The sequence below is a fragment of the Trichomonas vaginalis genome, chromosome VI (genome assembly GCF_026262505.1).
Source record: "Trichomonas vaginalis G3 chromosome VI, whole genome shotgun sequence".
Lineage (NCBI taxonomy): Eukaryota > Parabasalia > Trichomonadida > Trichomonadidae > Trichomonas > Trichomonas vaginalis.
Window position 1 is genome coordinate 10725091 of NC_067208.1, and position 19424 is coordinate 10744514.

The 19424-nt window shown below is 28.6% G+C and overlaps 4 protein-coding genes across 4 annotated transcripts, besides 3 other annotated features; 2 read left to right on the forward strand and 2 right to left on the reverse strand.

Annotated features, from left to right (window-relative positions):
• Nucleotides 1-44: 44 nt before the first annotated feature.
• TVAGG3_0841720 (RH04127P family) lies at nt 45-2181 on the reverse strand (the record flags this gene model as incomplete). Its single annotated transcript, XM_001320594.1, has 1 exon — nt 127-2181. One exon carries the CDS (start codon nt 2179-2181, stop codon nt 127-129), a length of 2055 nt encoding a protein of 684 aa, XP_001320629.1.
• A 312-nt stretch (nt 2182-2493) lies between these two features.
• Nucleotides 2494-2599: a mobile genetic element.
• Nucleotides 2600-2962: 363 nt separating this feature from the next.
• On the forward strand, nt 2963-3939 carry TVAGG3_0841740 (nerve growth factor signaling pathway; the record flags this gene model as incomplete). Its single annotated transcript, XM_001320593.1, has 1 exon — nt 3094-3939. The coding sequence occupies one exon, from the start codon at nt 3094-3096 to the stop codon at nt 3937-3939; it is 846 nt and encodes a 281-aa protein (XP_001320628.1).
• A 7904-nt stretch (nt 3940-11843) lies between these two features.
• Nucleotides 11844-11970: a mobile genetic element.
• Nucleotides 11971-11973: 3 nt separating this feature from the next.
• Nucleotides 11974-12168: a mobile genetic element.
• A 56-nt stretch (nt 12169-12224) lies between these two features.
• On the reverse strand, nt 12225-13724 carry TVAGG3_0841770 (armadillo (ARM) repeat-containing protein family; the record flags this gene model as incomplete). The annotated part of the gene is made up of 1 exon (XM_001320592.2): nt 12225-13724. One exon carries the CDS (start codon nt 13722-13724, stop codon nt 12225-12227), a length of 1500 nt encoding a protein of 499 aa, XP_001320627.1.
• An 801-nt stretch (nt 13725-14525) lies between these two features.
• Nucleotides 14526-19054, forward strand: TVAGG3_0841780 (uncharacterized protein; the record flags this gene model as incomplete). Its single annotated transcript, XM_001320591.1, has 1 exon — nt 15232-18564. One exon carries the CDS (start codon nt 15232-15234, stop codon nt 18562-18564), a length of 3333 nt encoding a protein of 1110 aa, XP_001320626.1.
• Between the last annotated feature and the right edge of the window lie 370 nt (nt 19055-19424).

Sequence of the window (19424 nt, forward strand, 5' to 3'; positions counted from 1 at the left end):
CCGTGTAAATCATACAATTATTTTCAAAATTTCAATAGTAAACGGGAATATAAAAGAAATGGTTCATTCTTGATAAAAAAAACATCAACAAAAATTAATAACAATTATCACAATACAAACATAATTTTAATTAGAATATTGATCCGAATCAACTAATATTTCTGCAAATTTTCTTTTGAGGCGTTTTGATGCACTCCTAGCAGAATGCTGCTCTCTCTGGTACAATTTCATCATTCTTTGAGCTACAGATTCCTTTCCATTATCATCACTATCATAATCATCATATTCTACGCGTCTTCTTCCAGAACTACGCGTTCTAATTGGTGGAGGGGTTTGAATATTCTGAACAGGTTGTGTATATATTTCTCTTGGCTGAGTAGCACTGTTCATTGCGGCTCTATGAGCATCTTCCAATACAATTAAAGTCTCATGAAACATCTTAGAGATTTCAAATGCCTTTTGTTGGAACTCCATAGTAAGTTTAGACATTCCACGATTCTCTTCAGCGCAAAATGTTCTTAATTGGTTACTTTTACCTTCAATTTCTGAAAATGCGTTTCCGATTGCCATAACAGCCTTTTCTGCCGAGGAAGAAAACCTTTCTGAAGTCTTAATAGCTTCTCTTTTCATCTTAGAAGCTGCTTTAGATGATGGTGATATTATAGGTTCAGAATCACTTGAATCAATTGAAGATTCAGATAAGAAATTGCCTCTTATTTGTCCACCTTTCCTATCTTTGAAGGGTTCAATCTCTGTAAATGAATCACTACTTCCAGAAGACTTTATTGTAGAGGAACGAGTGAAAACAATGGTATTTGGAGAAATTGATAAATCTCCATAGTATTCATCATCAACCAAATTCAACGCAAAGGGAGCAGATCGCTTTAATATTCCTTTTAGACGATCAGGGCGTGGTTTAAATGAGATAACTTTGAAAGTATCGATATTACAAGAAGAAATACATTCTTTGACAGCTCTGTTTTGGGCATCTTTACGAGCGGCAGCAAATATCTTCTGTTTATCTAAATGCAATTGCCTTTTATAGCGTTTGATCTCAATATCACATTCACTTTTGAGCGCTTGAAGTTTATTTTGATTTTCTTTCTGTTGCGCAGCAAAATCTTTCTCGTATTGCGCTCTAAGATTGATTAACCTCTGATCTTGCTTCTTTTTCTCAGCTTCAATTGTGTTTTCGGCTTTATCTGGTTGCGGATTTTGAATTTCATTTGAAACTTCTTGTAGATGAGCAGCAGCTTTTTCTTTTATTGCTTTTATCTTCTCTTCATGGGCACGACGCATATTTTCTATCGTTTTCTTATGCTGTTTCATAAATTCATCAATTTCATTTTGATTTTTCTGTTTTAACTTTATCATTGCATTTGCGTGATCATTTTCTATCTTCTTCTTTTCATTTTCACATTTATCAAGCAATTCTTTTATCTGTTTTTGACTTTTTATTTTAATTTCCTTTATTTTTTGTTCGCAATCTGATTTTACACTTTGATACTCATCATCAGCCTTATTTTCATCTAAGCTCTGATTCTGTAGTGAAGAAACTTTAATTTCTTCTTGTTCATCTTTCTTTTCTTCTTTGTTCTCATTTTTAGCATCTTCTCTTGAGTCAATTGCAGGAGAAAGATTCAGTTTACTAATTTTTGATAGGCTTGTTGATTTGATTTTGTCGTCTGAATCTACGTTAATGTCAAAATTTTGTAATTCAGTATCTAGATCATCATCTGAGATAATTTCGTCAGACACACTGTATTTAGGCTTTTGTATTTGGTTAGTGGTTTTATTTTGTGGTGATTCGTTATATAAATTATCTGATTTAGGGGGAACGATCATCGATTTTTCTTGTCTAGTATTTGGAGACTTCTTTGATTTGGAATTTTGGTATTTCTTTTTCTTTTCTTCTTTGAAATTTTGTAAATAGTGAGAATCTAAAGGATGCTCATTTATAGAAACTCCAGTGTATTTGTTATAGAAGAAAGATTCGTTTTTATGCTTATGTTGAAAGAAAATCCAGCCATCAGGAAGAGGCGCTTTTATTCCCTCAATTGCGATCCACAGTAAATCAGGATCTTTTTGAGGATCTAATCCTAAATACTGGCAGTATTCAGCTATCTCTTCGTCAGTGGGATTTTCTGGTGGTTCATAAGCAATTTCCTGATAATTTTCCATATAAATATTATTAAACGGTCACTTTTTATCCACAATTTCAAAATTCTTCATAGCGACATATCCGAATTTTTGCATTAGATGTAAACAATGAATAGTAAGAAAACGCTTAGAATTTAAGTTTTCAAATGATTCAAAGATACAATTTTGGATAGAATGAAACATCACATAGCATTTAAAAATGGTTTTTTCAAATGGAAAATTAATAAAAAATCGCTTACACAACATGATGTGAATACTTGATTCAAATTAATTAATTGATAAATATATGATTATTCACATAGACATACAGAATCAGGCAAATAATGTAATTTCTTCTGGATTTCCTTCCTGATTTGAGAGTCATCTAGATAACTTAAGCATAAACGAATTACAGACATGTTCTCTCGCTCTTTGTGGGCCAAGTACCACAACTACATTATCGGAACTGCTATATTCGATTAATTAATAAGGCAAAGTTCATTATGAAATCTCTCATCGAATGATAGATTTCGTAATGATCATTGCCTATTTCAAGTAAATTTACTTCCCTGACCTTAGGAGGTTCAGGGAGCAGTACTATAGTTCATGAGGGCAATAACGTATAACCAATATCGCCAGAAGAATAATAATTATGCTTCTGGCTTGCAAAACCTTCATGGTAGACCGGTCTTACAAGAATAATTATCGATAATTAGTTTTTCATATACTCTCGATGCATGTGAATGTTTCCTGATCAAATAATAAGTTTTCTATATAATTTATTCGCAATGAGATTAAATCCGACCAAAAAGTTAGAATGCATGCCTGAGACCTCGCACAAATGATTGACTCGAACAATAGGTTTAAATGGGCAAACGACGATACAATAAAATTTGGTCGATTTAACACCTTAAATTTTGTATTCAGATTTCGAGCAATTTTATTTTACAAAACATGTTAAGTTCATGGTTACCAAAAGGTAAAATGGTGCGCGTTTCTGACAAAACACCTACAGAAGAAATCAACTACCATAATCGAGCTTCAAAAATGATTAATGAGCTCAACTCCGACAATATTTTCATTGCATTTTCTGAAATTACAAATTTTATTAAGAAATACAAAATGTCTGTCCAATATGCACTTTCTTTGATTGATTCTTTTTCACATATCCGTCCCAATGATATTAAATTATTTACAGAACTTTATTTTAAGCTATCAAACTATTTCTCATGCATAATCAAACCAAAAAACGAGAAACTCACAACTTTATTACATTATAAAGGCTTAAAATTCGAAAATTTCGAACCAAAAATCAATGAAGAAGAAATCCTCAATATATATCCAACAGAATCTCCTTTATACTATATTGTGTGGGATAAAGTTGATGAGCTTAAAAGTAATTTCCCAAATATAGAGATTGATCAGAAAATTAATGAAATTACTCCATTCGACTGTGCAATTAAATACGGATCCAAACTGTGTTTCAATTTCATGAAAAGCTTAGGTGCTAAGTACACTGATGAATCCGCAAAATATGCTATTCAAGGCGGAAATAAAGACATTTTTATGCAAATGATAGAAGATGGAAAGTCATTTGATAACATGATTAACATTGCATTGGATTATCATAATTACGAAATTGCAGATTACATTAAGTCAAAATATGGACAAACTTTTGATTCAAACGCAGAAAGCATGGATGCTGGAAATGATGACATTAATTCGTTTTTACTTGCTAATGGTGGAAAGATAAACGAAATTTACATTATTTTTCTTTTCATATCTATCATTGATTTATGAAATTATCTTTCTTTTCACATATAATATTATTTTATTACATTTTCTTTCTTTTCATATTCATCATTGCTATGTGAAATTATCTTTCATTTCATATTTATTATTTTTTTATAACATTCTCTTCCTTTTCACATTCACTATTGTTTTGTACAATTTTCTTTCTTTTCACATTCACTATTGTTTTGTAAAATTATTTTTCTTTTTATATATATTAATACTTTATACAATTTTCATTCTTTTCACGTTCATCATTGTTATATGAAATTCTTTTTCTTATCATGTTCATCATTGCTCAATACAATTTTCTCTCTTTTCATGTTTATCATTGTTTAATACAATTTTCTTTCTTTTCATGTTTATCATTGTTTAATACAATTTTCTTTCTTTTCATATTTATCATTGTTTAATACAATTTTCTCTCTTTTCATGTTTATCATTGTTTAATACAATTTTCTTTCTTTTCATATTTATCATTGTTTAATAGTGTTTTCTTTCCTTTCACATTTATCATAGTTTTATGACTTTTTCTTTCTTTTCATATTTGTCATTGTTTTGTGAAATTCTCTCGATTTAAACGAATGTCCTCTTACTATTGCAATCAAAAAGAAATCAATAGAAAATGTCAAATTCTTGGTTGAACATGGTGCTGTTGTTAACATGAAACTTATTCTCTTTGTTTTCACATTTTTCATTGTTTTGTGAAGTTCTCTTTCTTTCTATATTTATCATTTTTTTATCACATTCTCTTTCTTTCTATATTTATCATGCTTTTATTTCATTATCTTTCTTTTCACATTTATCATTGATTTGTGAAATTCTCTTTCTTCTTACATTCATCATTGTTTTGTAAAATCCATTTTCTTTTAGTATTTATCATTGTTTCATCACATTATCTTTCATTTAATATTAAACATTGTTTTATATAATTTTCTTTCTTTTCATATTAATCATTGTTTGATACAATTTTCTTTCTTTTCACATTTATAATTGTTTTATCCTATTTTATATCTTTTAATATTTATCATTATTTTATGCTATTTTATATCTTTTAATATTTATCATTATTTTATGCTATTTTATATCTTTTAATATTTATCATTATTTTATGATATTCTCATTATTTTAATATTACCCAGATTTTCCTTACTTTTACCACCTCTCTAAAGCTGGGGACACCGCCTATCGTTGGGAGTAGCTATTAAATAGAACCACCAAGGGTATTTTTCGAACTGCCGGTGTAGTGTAGTGAAAACCTCCGACATAATGATTCATTATGTCAAGGTTTGATTCCAATTTAGCCATTTTTTTTCTTTTTTGGATCATGAATTTTTTTTTGGGTCACTATAAGATTTGTTTCATGTTCTAAATCTGCTGCATATGTAATCTATTTTTATTTACCTATTTTTTAAAAATCTATTGGATTGCCAAATTTGAATATATTTAAAATCATAAAACTCCAAAAAAACTATAAATATATGTTTTATGCATAGTGCCGATACTCAAATATCAGATTACTTAGATCCATGAATAATATCCGAATTTTTTTTTCTTAAAATTAAACTTCAAAACTTCTTGCAATCTTATTCTTAATCAATTGTAAATTTTTAAAACCATTTTTTAAAATAATTTTGCGTAAATTTTATTCTCATGTTGTTTTAATCGAAAATTGATACATTTTCAAAAAAATAATATTGACTTATGAAATTCATTTTTAAGGTGAAATAGTATTGTTTTTATTAAAGTATATGAATAATATATAAAAAATTAATGAATAATATAAGCAGATTTTTATATATTTTTCGCTTTCATTATCTATGATATTAAAAATTATGTCATCAGAATGTGAAATAATTAAACAAATGCCCTGCGGGAAGTATTTTATACTAGAATTTATAAAAAAAATCATTGTACGTTTAGCCTACTGGTTATGTCGTGGGGTTCAAAGGTAATATGTTCAAATCAGTAAGCACCCGGTTTTTTTATATTTTTTTTAACAAGGTGAATATAACTTTTGATCGAAATCAATGAGTTACATGAATTATCATTTATCTAACTACAATTAAATTGTGAAAATATACTATCCAATATTAGCGTTTAATAAAATCAAAGATTATTGACTTATATTTTGAAAGTAATCTAAGCAGAATTTAGATATCCAAATTCTAAATATCTTCATGCTTAGATGCTAGATAATATATTCTTATTTGAAAAATTTATAATGTTATTATTTTCTTATTTGATATTTACTACAAGCAGAAAAGCATTTATATTGTAAATTAACAGATTATGATAATTATACTCGTTTTTATATGTTCTTAATGAAGAATATCAAACGTATTTCTATGAGTTTTAAAAAATGAAAAGTTTTAATATGGCTAATATATTTATTATCATTAATAGAATAAAAAAGTTTTTTTACCTTCGAGTTTTGATAAATTTCGAAAAAATTTAAGGAATGCTCTTTGAATTTCTTTACCTATAAGCATATTATCTGCCGTATTATTTTTCGCTAATTGTAGAATTTTATTTAATTTTAATAATTAACCTTCTAAGCTTATTGAGAGATCACATTGTATATTTGATACGTAGTACATATGCTAAATCTGTGAATTAGATTGTAAGATATTGAACAAACGTTCTTAAACATTTTAGATTTTAGGGAATTACTGAATTAAACTATATTTCTTATATGATATCTTCATGTTTGGATGCTTTGGGTATAATTTATTGGGCTTTTTCTATCCAAATGTTTGGCAATGGTAACCCAATTTCTAACAAATTTATGATGGAAAAATTTATGACTTTTATGGAGCCGAAAAAAAAGCATATAATGAATAAGACTATTAAAGATAAGCTGTAATTTGATTGTGAATTTTAAGAAAAGAATTTGGATTAAAATTTGAAATTCTTTTTTTTGAAAATTAGCCGATGATATGCTTAAGCTAAAAATTACTAGAAGCGGTGTGATATAATTTATATAAAAAAACTCATAATTGCCATTATTATTGGTACATATAAAGTCAAATTATAATTTGCAGTTATGCTTTAATCAAAATCTATATTGAAACGCTTTGTCACATCCATTAAAAAGGCTGTCGCATATAAATCCAAACATTTGCTTGGTATGTACTTTTCCATTTTAACGTCCTGATTGATATAAGCATGTTTTACACTTTAAAATAGTAATTATGACAACCTGTACACCATAGAAGTAGGCTATAACAAGAAAAATTAGATTGACATCGAATAATTTCAAGATTTAGAAACAATTTGTAGCTTTCTCAATTATCTAGAGTTAAAATTCATTTATAATGAGGTCATATATTTTAATTATCTTGTAATAAGGGTTTCGTTTTGCGAAAAAAACGTACAATACGCAATTTCGCTAAAAAACATTTAGCTAGCAATTTCGACCTTTGACTCCACTCAAGACGTCACTTTTTTAATTTTGCGGTATCATATTTTTGGAAAATCTTTATGAATATTATATAAAAAGTCTCTTTAATATCTATATTTCATATTTTTATCGATTTTTAAAGTTTTTGCGAAAAGTATTCAATTATTTTTGCTATTTGGTCGGGTAAATGTCAGATTTGCGACATTTTCTGATATGATATTCAGATTCTACGTTTATATAGTAATTTATGCTTTACATGTATTTTATATAAATTTTTATTGAATTCAAATATTCAATAGTTTTTTTATGCTAGATTAGTTGTATTTATTTAAATATATTATATTGGCAACCTTTCTTTACCCTGTCCTAATAAACGCATTTTGTAAAAAAATATAGTGCATCAGTTTCGAACTAGCGTCCCGGGTACCCAATAGTAAGGGGTAATAACCATTCGACCATTTGCCACGTAAAGCATCGCCGGATTTTTTTGTATTTAATCACTCCCGAAACACTGTTTTGGCTTATTGGAAGCATATCAGACATAATCGCCATAATCAAAAAATCTATATACCCAATAAGTAATAAATTTGTCGATATAGATTTTCCATAAAATTAGTTTTTAGTCTGATCTTAAAATAAATTTAATTTTTTCTAAAAAAAACTCACATTTAAAAATACCTTTTTCGTAGCTCGAAATCCTGTTGGTGGATTTCGGGCGTACTTCAAAATTAGCTTTTGTTCTACATATGCAAGCTATATTTTAAATATGGGGCAAATCGGATCGGCGAAAGGAGTTTAGTTACCTTTTTTCATATTTATCATTGTTTTATACAATTTTCTTTCTTTTCACATTCATCATTATTATATGATATTTTCCTTCTTTTCATATTTATCATAGTTTAAAGAAGTTCTCTCGATTTTCATGAATGCCCTCTTAGTGTCGCAATCAAAAAGAAATCAATAGAAATTGTCCAATTCTTAGTTGAACACGGTGCTGATGTTAACATGAAACTTATTCTCTTTCTTCTCATATTCATTATTGTTTTATTGCATTATTTTTAATTTCACACTTGTCATTTCTTTATAGAATTTTCTTTCTTTTCATATTTATCATTGTTTTGTAAGATTTTCTTTCTTTTCACATTAATCATTGCTTTATCACATTTTCTTATTTTAAATATTTTTCATTGTCTTATAGCATTCTCTTTCTTTTCATTATTATCATTGTTTTATTGTATTCTCTTTCTATTCATATTTCTCATTGTTTTATGTAATTCACTTTCTTTTCATATTTATCATTGCTTTATACAATTTTCTTTCTTTTCATATTCATCATTATTTTGTGATAATCTCTTTCTTTTCATATTTATCATAGTTTAAAGAAGTTCTCTCGATTTTCATGGATGCCCTCTTAGTATCGCAATTCAAGAGAATTCAATCGCAATTGTCCGATTCTTAGTTGAACACGGTGCTGATGTTAACATGAAATTCATTATCTTTCTTTTCACATTAATTATTGCTTTATTGCATTATCTCTCATTTCATATTCATCAATAATGTATGAAATTATCTTTTTTCCCATAATAATCATTGTTTTATTTGATTTAATTTCTTTTTATATTTATCAATGTTTTATAACATTTAATTTCTTTTTATATTTATCAATGTTTTATAACATTTTCTTTCTTTTAATATTTATCATTGTTTTACGCAATTTTCTTTCTATTCATATTTATCATTGTTTTATACAATTTACTTTCTTTTCATATTCATCATTGTTTTATGTAATTCACTTTCTTTTCATATTTATCATTGATTTGTTTAATTTTCTTTCTTTTCAAATCTGTCATTGATAAATAGAATTTGCTTTCTTTTCAAATTTGTCATTGTTTTGTGAAATTCTCTCGATTTAAACGAATGTCCTCTTACTATTGCAATCAAAAAGAAATCAATAGAAAATGTCAAATTCTTGGTTGAACATGGCGCTGTTGTTAACATGAAACTTATTCTCTTTGTTTTCACATTTTTCATTGTTTTGTGAAGTTCTCTTTCTTTTCACATTTATCGTTACTTAATAGAGTTTTCTTTCCTTTCACATTTATCATTGTTTTATAATATTTTCTTTCTTTTCATATTTATCATTGTTATATAAAATTCAATTTCTTTTCACATTAATTATTGCTTTATTACATTATCTTTCATTTAATATTAATCATTGTTTTATATAATTTTCTTTCTATTCATATTTATCATTGTTTTATAATATTTTCTTTCTTTTCATATTTATCATTGTTTTACGCAATTTTCTTTCTTTTCACATTTATCGTTGCTTTATACAATTTTCTTTCTTTTCACATTCATCATTATTATATGATATTTTCCTTCTTTTCATATTTATCATAGTTTAAAGAAGTTCTCTCGATTTTCATGAATGCCCTCTTAGTGTCGCAATCAAAAAGAAATCAATAGAAATTGTCCAATTCTTAGTTGAACACGGTGCTGATGTTAACATGAAATTCATTATCTTTCTTTTCACATTAATTATTGCTTTATTGCATTATCTCTCATTTCATATTCATCAATAATGTATGAAATTATCTTTTTTCCCATAATAATCATTGTTTTATTTGATTTAATTTCTTTTTATATTTATCAATGTTTTATAACATTTAATTTCTTTTTATATTTATCAATGTTTTATAATATTTTCTTTCTTTTAATATTTATCATTGTTTTACGCAATTTTCTTTCTTTTCACATTTATCGTTGCTTTATACAATTTACTTTCTTTTCACATTCATCATTATTATATGATATTTTCCTTCTTTTCATATTTATCATAGTTTAAAGAAGTTCTCTCGATTTTCATGAATGCCCTCTTAGTGTCGCAATCAAAAAGAAATCAATAGAAATTGTCCAATTCTTAGTTGAACACGGTGCTGATGTTAACATGAAATTCATTATCTTTCTTTTCATATTCATCATTGCTATGTAAAATTCTCATTCTTTTCATATTTTTCATTATTTTATGCAATTTTCTTTCTTTTCACATATAACATTATTTTATTACATTTTCTTTCCTTTCACATTTATCATTGTTTTATAATATTCTCTTTCTTTTCATATTTATCATTACTTTATGTAATTTTCTTTCTTTTCACATATAACATTATTTTATTACATTTTCTTTCTTTTCATATTTATCATTATTTTATTACATTTTCTTTCTTTTCATATTCATCATTGCTATGTAAAATTCTCATTCTTTTCATATTTTTCATTATTTTATGCAATTTTCTTTCTTTTCACATATAACATTATTTTATTACATTTTCTTTCCTTTCACATTTATCATTGTTTTATAATATTCTCTTTCTTTTCATATTTATCATTACTTTATGTAATTTTCTTTCTTTTCACATATAACATTATTTTATTACATTTTCTTTCTTTTCATATTTATCATTGCTTTATGTAATTTTCTTTCTTTTTATATTTATCATTGCTTTATGTAATTTTCTTTCTTTTCATATTTATCATTGTTATATAGTATTTTCTTAACTTTCATCTAAATCATTTTTTATCGCAATCTCTTTCTTTTCATATTCAGCTTTGTTTTATATAATTTTCTTTCTTTTTATGTTTACCATTGTTTTACGAAGTTTTCTTGTTTTAAACGAATGCCCTTTAAGCTATGCATTCAAAAAAAAGGCCTCAAATATTGCCAGTTTCTTAGTTGAACATGGTGCCCAGAAAATCAATTAAACTTTTTCTAATAATTTCATTTGAAATTAAATAAAAAGTTCTTACTCCATTTTTTTCCTTTTCCTTATCATTTGATGAGCTAGAGTGACATTCGTGAACTGTTATTCACAGGTTTGTCCCAATTTAACTGTTAACATCTTTCGAGAAATACATTTTTTTGGAATTAAGTTGGTTGAGGTTTGACTTTGTTCAAGGCCATGAACTCAAAAATTTGAGTTGTTATTTAACGTTGCAAGGGGAAATGGATCATATGCAGATGGTTTTATTTTGAATTGCATTCGATTATGAACTCAAACTCAGATATTTATATAGTTTCGTGATTTCCACAGAATAATAAACATATTTTTAAAGAACAGATAACTTCAAATGATTGAATATTTTATTTTAATTCAATCACCTAAAAATTGATATCTTGTGTTTGGCTGATCTCATCTATCTTGAAAAAACAGTCATTATTTCTCTTACAACATTTAACTGTGTCCTTAACTCTAAAATATATAATAAAATATAATATATAACAAGATAAACACAAATTATTATTTATATGGTGAATCTAAAAATACCATGTAGAATGCCCCATATTTGTTTTGTTTTGATAAATTTAGTTGTTTAAATATAGCGTGTTTGTTTGATATTTATAGTTTTGAAGGCATAACTTTGCTAATTGTTATGATTTTAACTAAATTTGTTATAATAACTCGAAAGAAAGGGATTTTTCAAATTGAGCAAACACACCCGCATACATTAAGGGTGTACATACGCCTCTATGACACAGCTTTCAATTCAGATGTTTAAGGTTAATTTTCATTGACGCTTCACATCAGATACCAAAAATTTGAATTAAAGTCAGATGGGCGTAATTGCAGCCTTAATGATGCACTTACTACTTACTGACACGTTCAGATAATATCAACATATTTTTATTTTAATGGCAAAAGAGTATAATAGCCATTTTAGGAACTAAGCAGTGATTTATAATAACTTTTTCTCGATCAAAAATAATAACTTTTGACCTTAGAGAATTGGGATATAAAGCTTGAGTGTCAAAAAAATTGAGAGAATGTCATAAAAAAAACTATATCATTCTATTTTATTTAAAAAAATCACATTACATTATACATATTAGTTATTGGTCTTCTTCTTCATCAAGTAAGCAAGACTTTATACTTTTTGCCAACATTTGAATCTTCAATTCCGCATCTTCGCAAATTTCATCAAGAAAATCTGTAACTTCGCATTCAGTTAATATGGATATGAATTCATCCTTCTTTCCCGCCTGTTTATAGAAGTCTGCATATATTTCCAAGGCCAAAAGATAGTCAGTTAAAAATTTATCATTTTTATCATCGAAAACACTGACAATTATTTGAATTAAATCAGGACACTTTTCTAAAATAAGGCCAAGGAGTTGTTGCGAAGACAATTTAATGATGGAACAGATGGAATGAACAATAACTTGTTTTTCTTTGAAAGAAACAGATGGAACAATATCAAGAAGCATCCAATAAATACCACAATCAAAGATTATACTGATTTCTTGCTCACATCCCACTTCTTTTATACAATTAAAATAATCATCAATGAAAAGAAAGGCAACGCACCTTGCTTCTAAGTAACTCTGGCTCAATGATGGATTGGTATCTATTTGGCTAGATGCAAATTGTATGAATTCCATAAGATTATCGAAAATTTTGTGAGTTGCGAAAAATAATCTTTCATCGTTTTTGTATTTGATGATATCTCGCATGCATTTGATGGTCTCTATCGATATTGATACGTTCTTGTCGTCTAAATACTTCGTTAAGACCTCATATGCAGCGTTTTCTTTGTAAGGCGTAAAAATGAAGTGTTTGAAGTAATGAAACGCCATTTGTATGCCACATATGACAAGGATTCGTAGTTGTGGATATGGAAAGGCCAAGCCGAGAATTAAAATTTCACAAATATTTTGAACTTCGTGAGTGTAATTGAGCTCGTAGCTGCAGTAGAGTATAGCGGTAAGGAACCTGATTAATGTTACTCTGATCTTGCTGACGTAATCATCACTCGAGAACCCACTTTGAGAAATAATTTCGGAATATTCTTGGGAAGTAAATTCTCGGATATGTTTATCAAGGCAAAGAATAACTACTTGTATTGGAGATAGATTTTTGTTAATTGAATTAATATGAATCTTCTGAAAAAGTGATTCGAAAATTTCTTTGTTTTCATGGCCAGCAATATGATGCAATATCTTTAAATTGTAATATGACATCTCGGGGCTAGTTGAATTTATGATGTTTTCGCATAAAATCTCGAGAAGTCCATTTTGAATAAATTGTGAACAAGCAAACTCACTTGAACCGCATAAACGACGTACTAGTGTCCAAGCATAATTCGATATATCTGGATTTTCGTGCATTGTGAGTTCTTTTATTCGATTTAAAGGTGGAGGAAATTCTAAAGGACGGGAGTATCTGCCATCAATCTTAATTATGTCATTGAAGTATTGCATCCCTTCTATAGCTGTTTTGTCGTCAAATATTAGTCGTGCGTTGTAATTACACTCATTTTCTGGAAGTTCTTCTTCTTCATCAGATAAATCATCACCCTCTTTTGGCATAATAAAAGAAAAGATCAATTCCATCTTATTTCGCCGCAAATTTTCTATTTCTAAGCTAATATCTTTAGGAATTTCCATCTAAAATCTTTTGTCACTTTTTAAAATCTCTGTAAACAAAATTAAATAACAAAAACAGGTCAAGAATATAAGAAATCCTTAATTTCGGTAGGATAATCATTCATGAGTGGCTGATTCCCAATAGTTTACACTATTAGTTTATTCAAATTTTAACATTTAACATTTATTGTTTTATAAAAGATTGTTTCGGGACTATTCAGAACATAAAAACTACTCGAATTTCCAGAATATGTTATTGTTAAGCATTGAAAACTCACTAACTTACTTTCAATGTGTACTTATTGAGGTTTGAGTACTAATTTCAGCCCAATTCAATATTAAAATTCTTTTAAGTAACTAATACAAATGCTACCTATCTATTCCAAAAAGTGTTCTTGCCATCAATAATCTACCCTTATAGCTCATTAATTCAAATAAACAACATTACTACTATTTCCTATGACTCTATGTGCTGATTATTGCACTCATATTTGAAATAATTTATTTTTTTTAGAAATCCTTATTTTATCTTTAGTTTTGGCGATATATATTAAGGTAATTTCGCATAAACTTCTTATAACTCCTAAGTTTATCCGGTTACAATCAACTTAAGATTGATCGAGATCTGTAATTTTTAAAAATCCCGCGATTTACGACAAGAAGGTCCCACATAAACTTCTCTATCTAATTTCTAACTATTTCATATTTGTTATGAATTAAAATTTTTGAGCGAAAGGTTATGTAAAAATTTATTGTAATTTTGAAATAAAAAGTGCCAGATTGTATGAAAGAAAATAATCGGTTCAGTCAGACTTCTCGGCTTGTAACGGCGAACCACCCCAACGAGATAGGCCTAAAATGGAACTTTTTTCGTTTTTCAGCAATTCTCAAAAATGTATCACTCAGGAATTCCGGAATTAGCGCCTTTACAATATTTTACCAGCTTATAACAACAATAGGAGCCACTCTATACCCGATTTTTCTGACAGATTCGAATAAAAACCCAGAATCGGGACTGACTGATTTGACATTTTTTCCAAATTGCGAAAGATTACAGAATTTCATCCCTGGTATCATTCCTATTCAAGCTGCCGACATCTTATCATTCATATTTATATTAATTCCCATTATTTGTTTTTTTATTTGCTTATATAACCACGATTATTTACTTTATTTATATCCATTCTTATCACAACAGATTCTTTCAATAATTTATCCATACATTTGCATTTCATTGAGTTACACTTTAATGTATTTTATTTACGCGAGAACAAGCCTCTATTATTCATTGCTGAACTTCGTCCTGCTTCTACTATTCCTAATCTTTATTGGCGTGTACATGATTTTGATTTACGTTGATAATAACTCAATAATCGCGATTAATAACGTTACAGGAGAATGGTTTCAAGGTTTCACTCCCTTCATGCCTATATACACATTCTTTATCTTTTTCGTATCAATTCAAAGCCAAAACATGGAAGTTTATGGATATTCAGCGTGCTTTTTATTTTCTGTTATAATTTCATTAGCTGCAGCAATATACGTAATCACAGAAATGCCCATGTTAAATTTAACCTTGAATTGCATGATTGCTTCCCAATATATTATTATTTTTATTATATTAGTCCTTGATTCTTTAGTTGTCACTTTTGAAATTCTTCCTCCGAAGTTTTTGATCATGTTTTCACCATTAGTTTCGATTTTAATTTATGTAATTATTAAATTTTTATGTGATCGAAGAAGAATCTCAATACAGCAGTTTATCGACCAATTTGATAATAACAGTACTGATTACACGGTTTCTGCCATTTCAACAACCTTGGAATCCTTAAAAACAGAGAGACAAGTCAGATTATTAATTTATGAGGGTTTGCAAAGTGGCAATCGAACAGTATTATCACCTGCTTTTGTCCAATTCTGCTTAGAGAAGTTCCCTAAGAGCAAATGGATCGTTAGTTACGTTGCTTTTCTTTATGCCATCTCATGGGGAACTTATCCAAGGGTTTACAAGTTTTTATTGCATACATTAAGCTTGGATCATTTCGGATTACACAATATGCACGTTTTCCAAGCGATTTATTGTTTAATGCAAACAGCAGAAAGTATATCTCCTGTAATCGCTCGAGAATTAGATGATTATCGTTGCGAAGTTGCTCAGTTTGCATCAATACACAGAACGTTCTGGAGATCTGTCTTGTATTCGGATTCCGAATCTTTCCATGACGCATTTTTCCTATTTCACTCAAAGATCAAAGAACTAGAGCGAACACTTAAGATCCTTGAGATGAAATATCCATATTGCTCTAGTATCGCTTCAGAAAATGCCCTTTTCTTTGCTGATATGAAACATAATTTCCTCAGATCCAGCCAATACTATACACGAGCCGTCCAACTACTAAATAATACAAGAACATATATAGTTAATGACCTATTTGCTTCATATTCCATGCTATTTCCAATTTGCCAACCCGCATTTCAAGAAGAACAGGACAATAACGACTCAAATGTTGATGAACTGAGATTTATATCAATAACAGAGTCCCATGAACACGCTCTGAGGTACATGACGTTAGTTTCTTCACATGATGAATATTTACAAGCTCTTACTCATGCTTTTTCTGTTCCAACAGCACACCAGCCAGTTGATATCACGTTCGATCAGATCAGAACCATCTTTCTTAAGTTGACATTCATTTTAACAATAATTTTCTTTGCAATTGTCTGTTTAATCATTCTTGGCATGACAAATGAGAACGAGGTTGATAGAGAGATGTATAATAGCTCTGTATCCATAATAAATTCCATGATGATGTTCCGAAATGAAGTTCACTTGGCCAGACAAGACGTCAGATTAGTTGCAAACATTCTTACAGACCAATACAACGAAACTGTTAAGAATTCCATCTATTACAACATAAGTTCTACAGAATGGTTCAATTTGGTCGACAGACTTTTCAATTTATCTCGTTCCCACGTCAGCAAGATCGAAGCCATGCTCCATAGCCACATATATTTGTTCAATACGAGGAAAATCAACAATTCTATTTTATTTGAGTATCCAGTCTTCAACAGATCGAAATATGACTTTGTATATTTGTATTCTGGTGTCCATTACATCATGGAGTTCATGCTTTCGAGTCGAGAAAAGGATCCACAAATAAATATTAATATGATCAATTCTTTAGACAACTATTCTATCAATTTGATAGAATTATGCGAAGATATGTTCAATTCATTAGTTGTTTCTCATGACGAATGGGTCAGATTAACTGTCAAAAAGAACATTTCGAAATTTGTCAAAACCTTAGGAATAATTTTCATAGCCGCGGTTTTCATTATAGGAATACATGTTTTCTCAATGATGACAATGCAGGAAAACATGTTTGCCGTGATCAAAACCATCCAGCCATCAATGCTGAAGTCAATTTCCTCCATTTACGATAAATTGATCACTCACGAAATGCATCAAAAACAAGTTCCTCATGATGTCACTTTTGTTCGATCAATTTTATCTGTCACTTTAGCATTTATTTTCCTTATGGCCGCTCCTGTTTTCATGATCTCCTTGCAGGTGGAATACGACAAAACAATAACACCTGCAAACCAGACACTCATGGACATGGTTGATCCAAACAACATCACTCAATTCGTGACTTTTTCTGTTGCAATTTTGGAGTCATATTTCAGATTGAATGATAATGTCACTTTTAATTCAAATGAAATTGCATTTATATATGACATGGCCATGAATTCCACGAAAGGCCGTATGTACTATATGTTCAATTCGAGTTGTGATAACTGTTACACGACAACAGATTATTACGACAAGTTTTCAAAGGCAACAATGTGGACGGCAACATATTCTTCGATATTGTTAGCATTGTTGTTTTTGGTAATTTTCATTGTCAACGGCTACAAAGTGATAAATATCAGTCGCTCTGTAGAAGACATAATGAAATTCGTGCCACAAGCTGCGAGAAAGTCTAATCCTGTATTAAACGGAATCATGGTTGGAGTGAGAACTCCTATCAGAGAAGTAACAGAATTCGTAGATTGTATAAGAACAGAACCAAGTGATTTGGAGTTCTTCGCAATCATTTGTTTGGGTCAAGTTGAAAATGTCATTGAAATAAAAGGTGACATCACAAGATTTTTCCCGTTCGTACCGAATTTTCTTTCGGAAATCAGAGATTACATTATCAATCACACAAATGAAAACAGGGATTCTGTCATGGCTTTCTTTGACCAGAAAAAACCTTTAGAAACAAGATCCGTTGCTATTGACAATGACAAAGAAATTGCATTGACATTCTCAAGGAAAGGAGCAATTCTTTTAGTCAAAGATGATACACACCACCATGCAGAAAATAATAGACTGAGAATGGTGGAACAGTTGCAATCAACAGTCAAAGAAATTAAGGATAAAAAGAAAAATTTCCAAATTTTGAATTCTATCGTCGCTATCGTTGATGTTCCAAACAAAGAGTTGCATAAAGAGATATGTGGCAAATTGGAAAAAATAGTCAATGTCGCAGATACAAGATTTAGAAAGATAGTTTCAATTTGTGAACCAGAAAAATCCAAAATTTTGACTGATCTTTTGAAGAATATTTACGAAAACCATAAAAATGAGATAAAAATAGTAATCCATTGCGGTGGAAACGTATCAGTATTGGCATGCGCACCAGCTATCGAGAAATCAAGACTTTTTGGAGATACTTACGACCAGGCCAAATTATTACTCCACAGGGCAAATTATGGAGACGTTATATTATCTCCACAGTTCAAGCAGTTAATGAATCAATGATTTGATCATTTTCAATTTTTGATTTTTTTTAGTCAAATTAATTTTTTTTGGTGAATTAATTTGAATCTCAATCAAAAATAATTATCATGATATCGGTCATTTATATATGTAATTTTTTTTGGAAAATTTACTTAATTTTTCAAAAAAATTATATTTTTTTTTGCTCAATTATGCTTTGCTTTGTTTGATCGATGTAGCATTTATCAGTAATTCAAATAGTTTTAATTTAATGTTATTATGTTTGTTTGTTTTTTAAATAAATTTTATACCATTGTTAGTATATGTTTAAATCTTATTTCTACCACACACATTTTTCTGCTATACACTTTTTGGCTAACAACTCCATTTGAATTCTTATGATTAATTAATTAATTACTTTTTTTCGTATTTGAATGCTATGGTCTTTGTACAAAATCGGCAAGCCTCAATATGGTTACTGTTTCAATTTTCTGAGTTACACTTATTATTGGCTTCTCATGTTTGCCAAAAACCACTCTTCAAATTCTCTATCGTTTCTCTATCGCCACAACGTCTATTCAGAATTTTTTAAAGTCATGATTTTTCCTCAAATAAAATATGATCATTATACAATGATAAATGGATTGCATTAAATTCAAAGAATTTCTTCAAAAACCAAAAGGATTTTCAGAAGTTTACAAGTCAAGAGCAAGGTAGGAACAAATTTATTGTATTTTGTATTTTTGCAATAAATATAATTTTTATCCTTAATTCTATTTTGAATACCTTTCAATTACGAATAGCAAATAAATATTACTTTTCATAGTGATTGATATTATCTAATCGTTTTATGAACTATAGATAACTAATGTGTTTCTGAAAATTCAATACTTTGTTTCTGA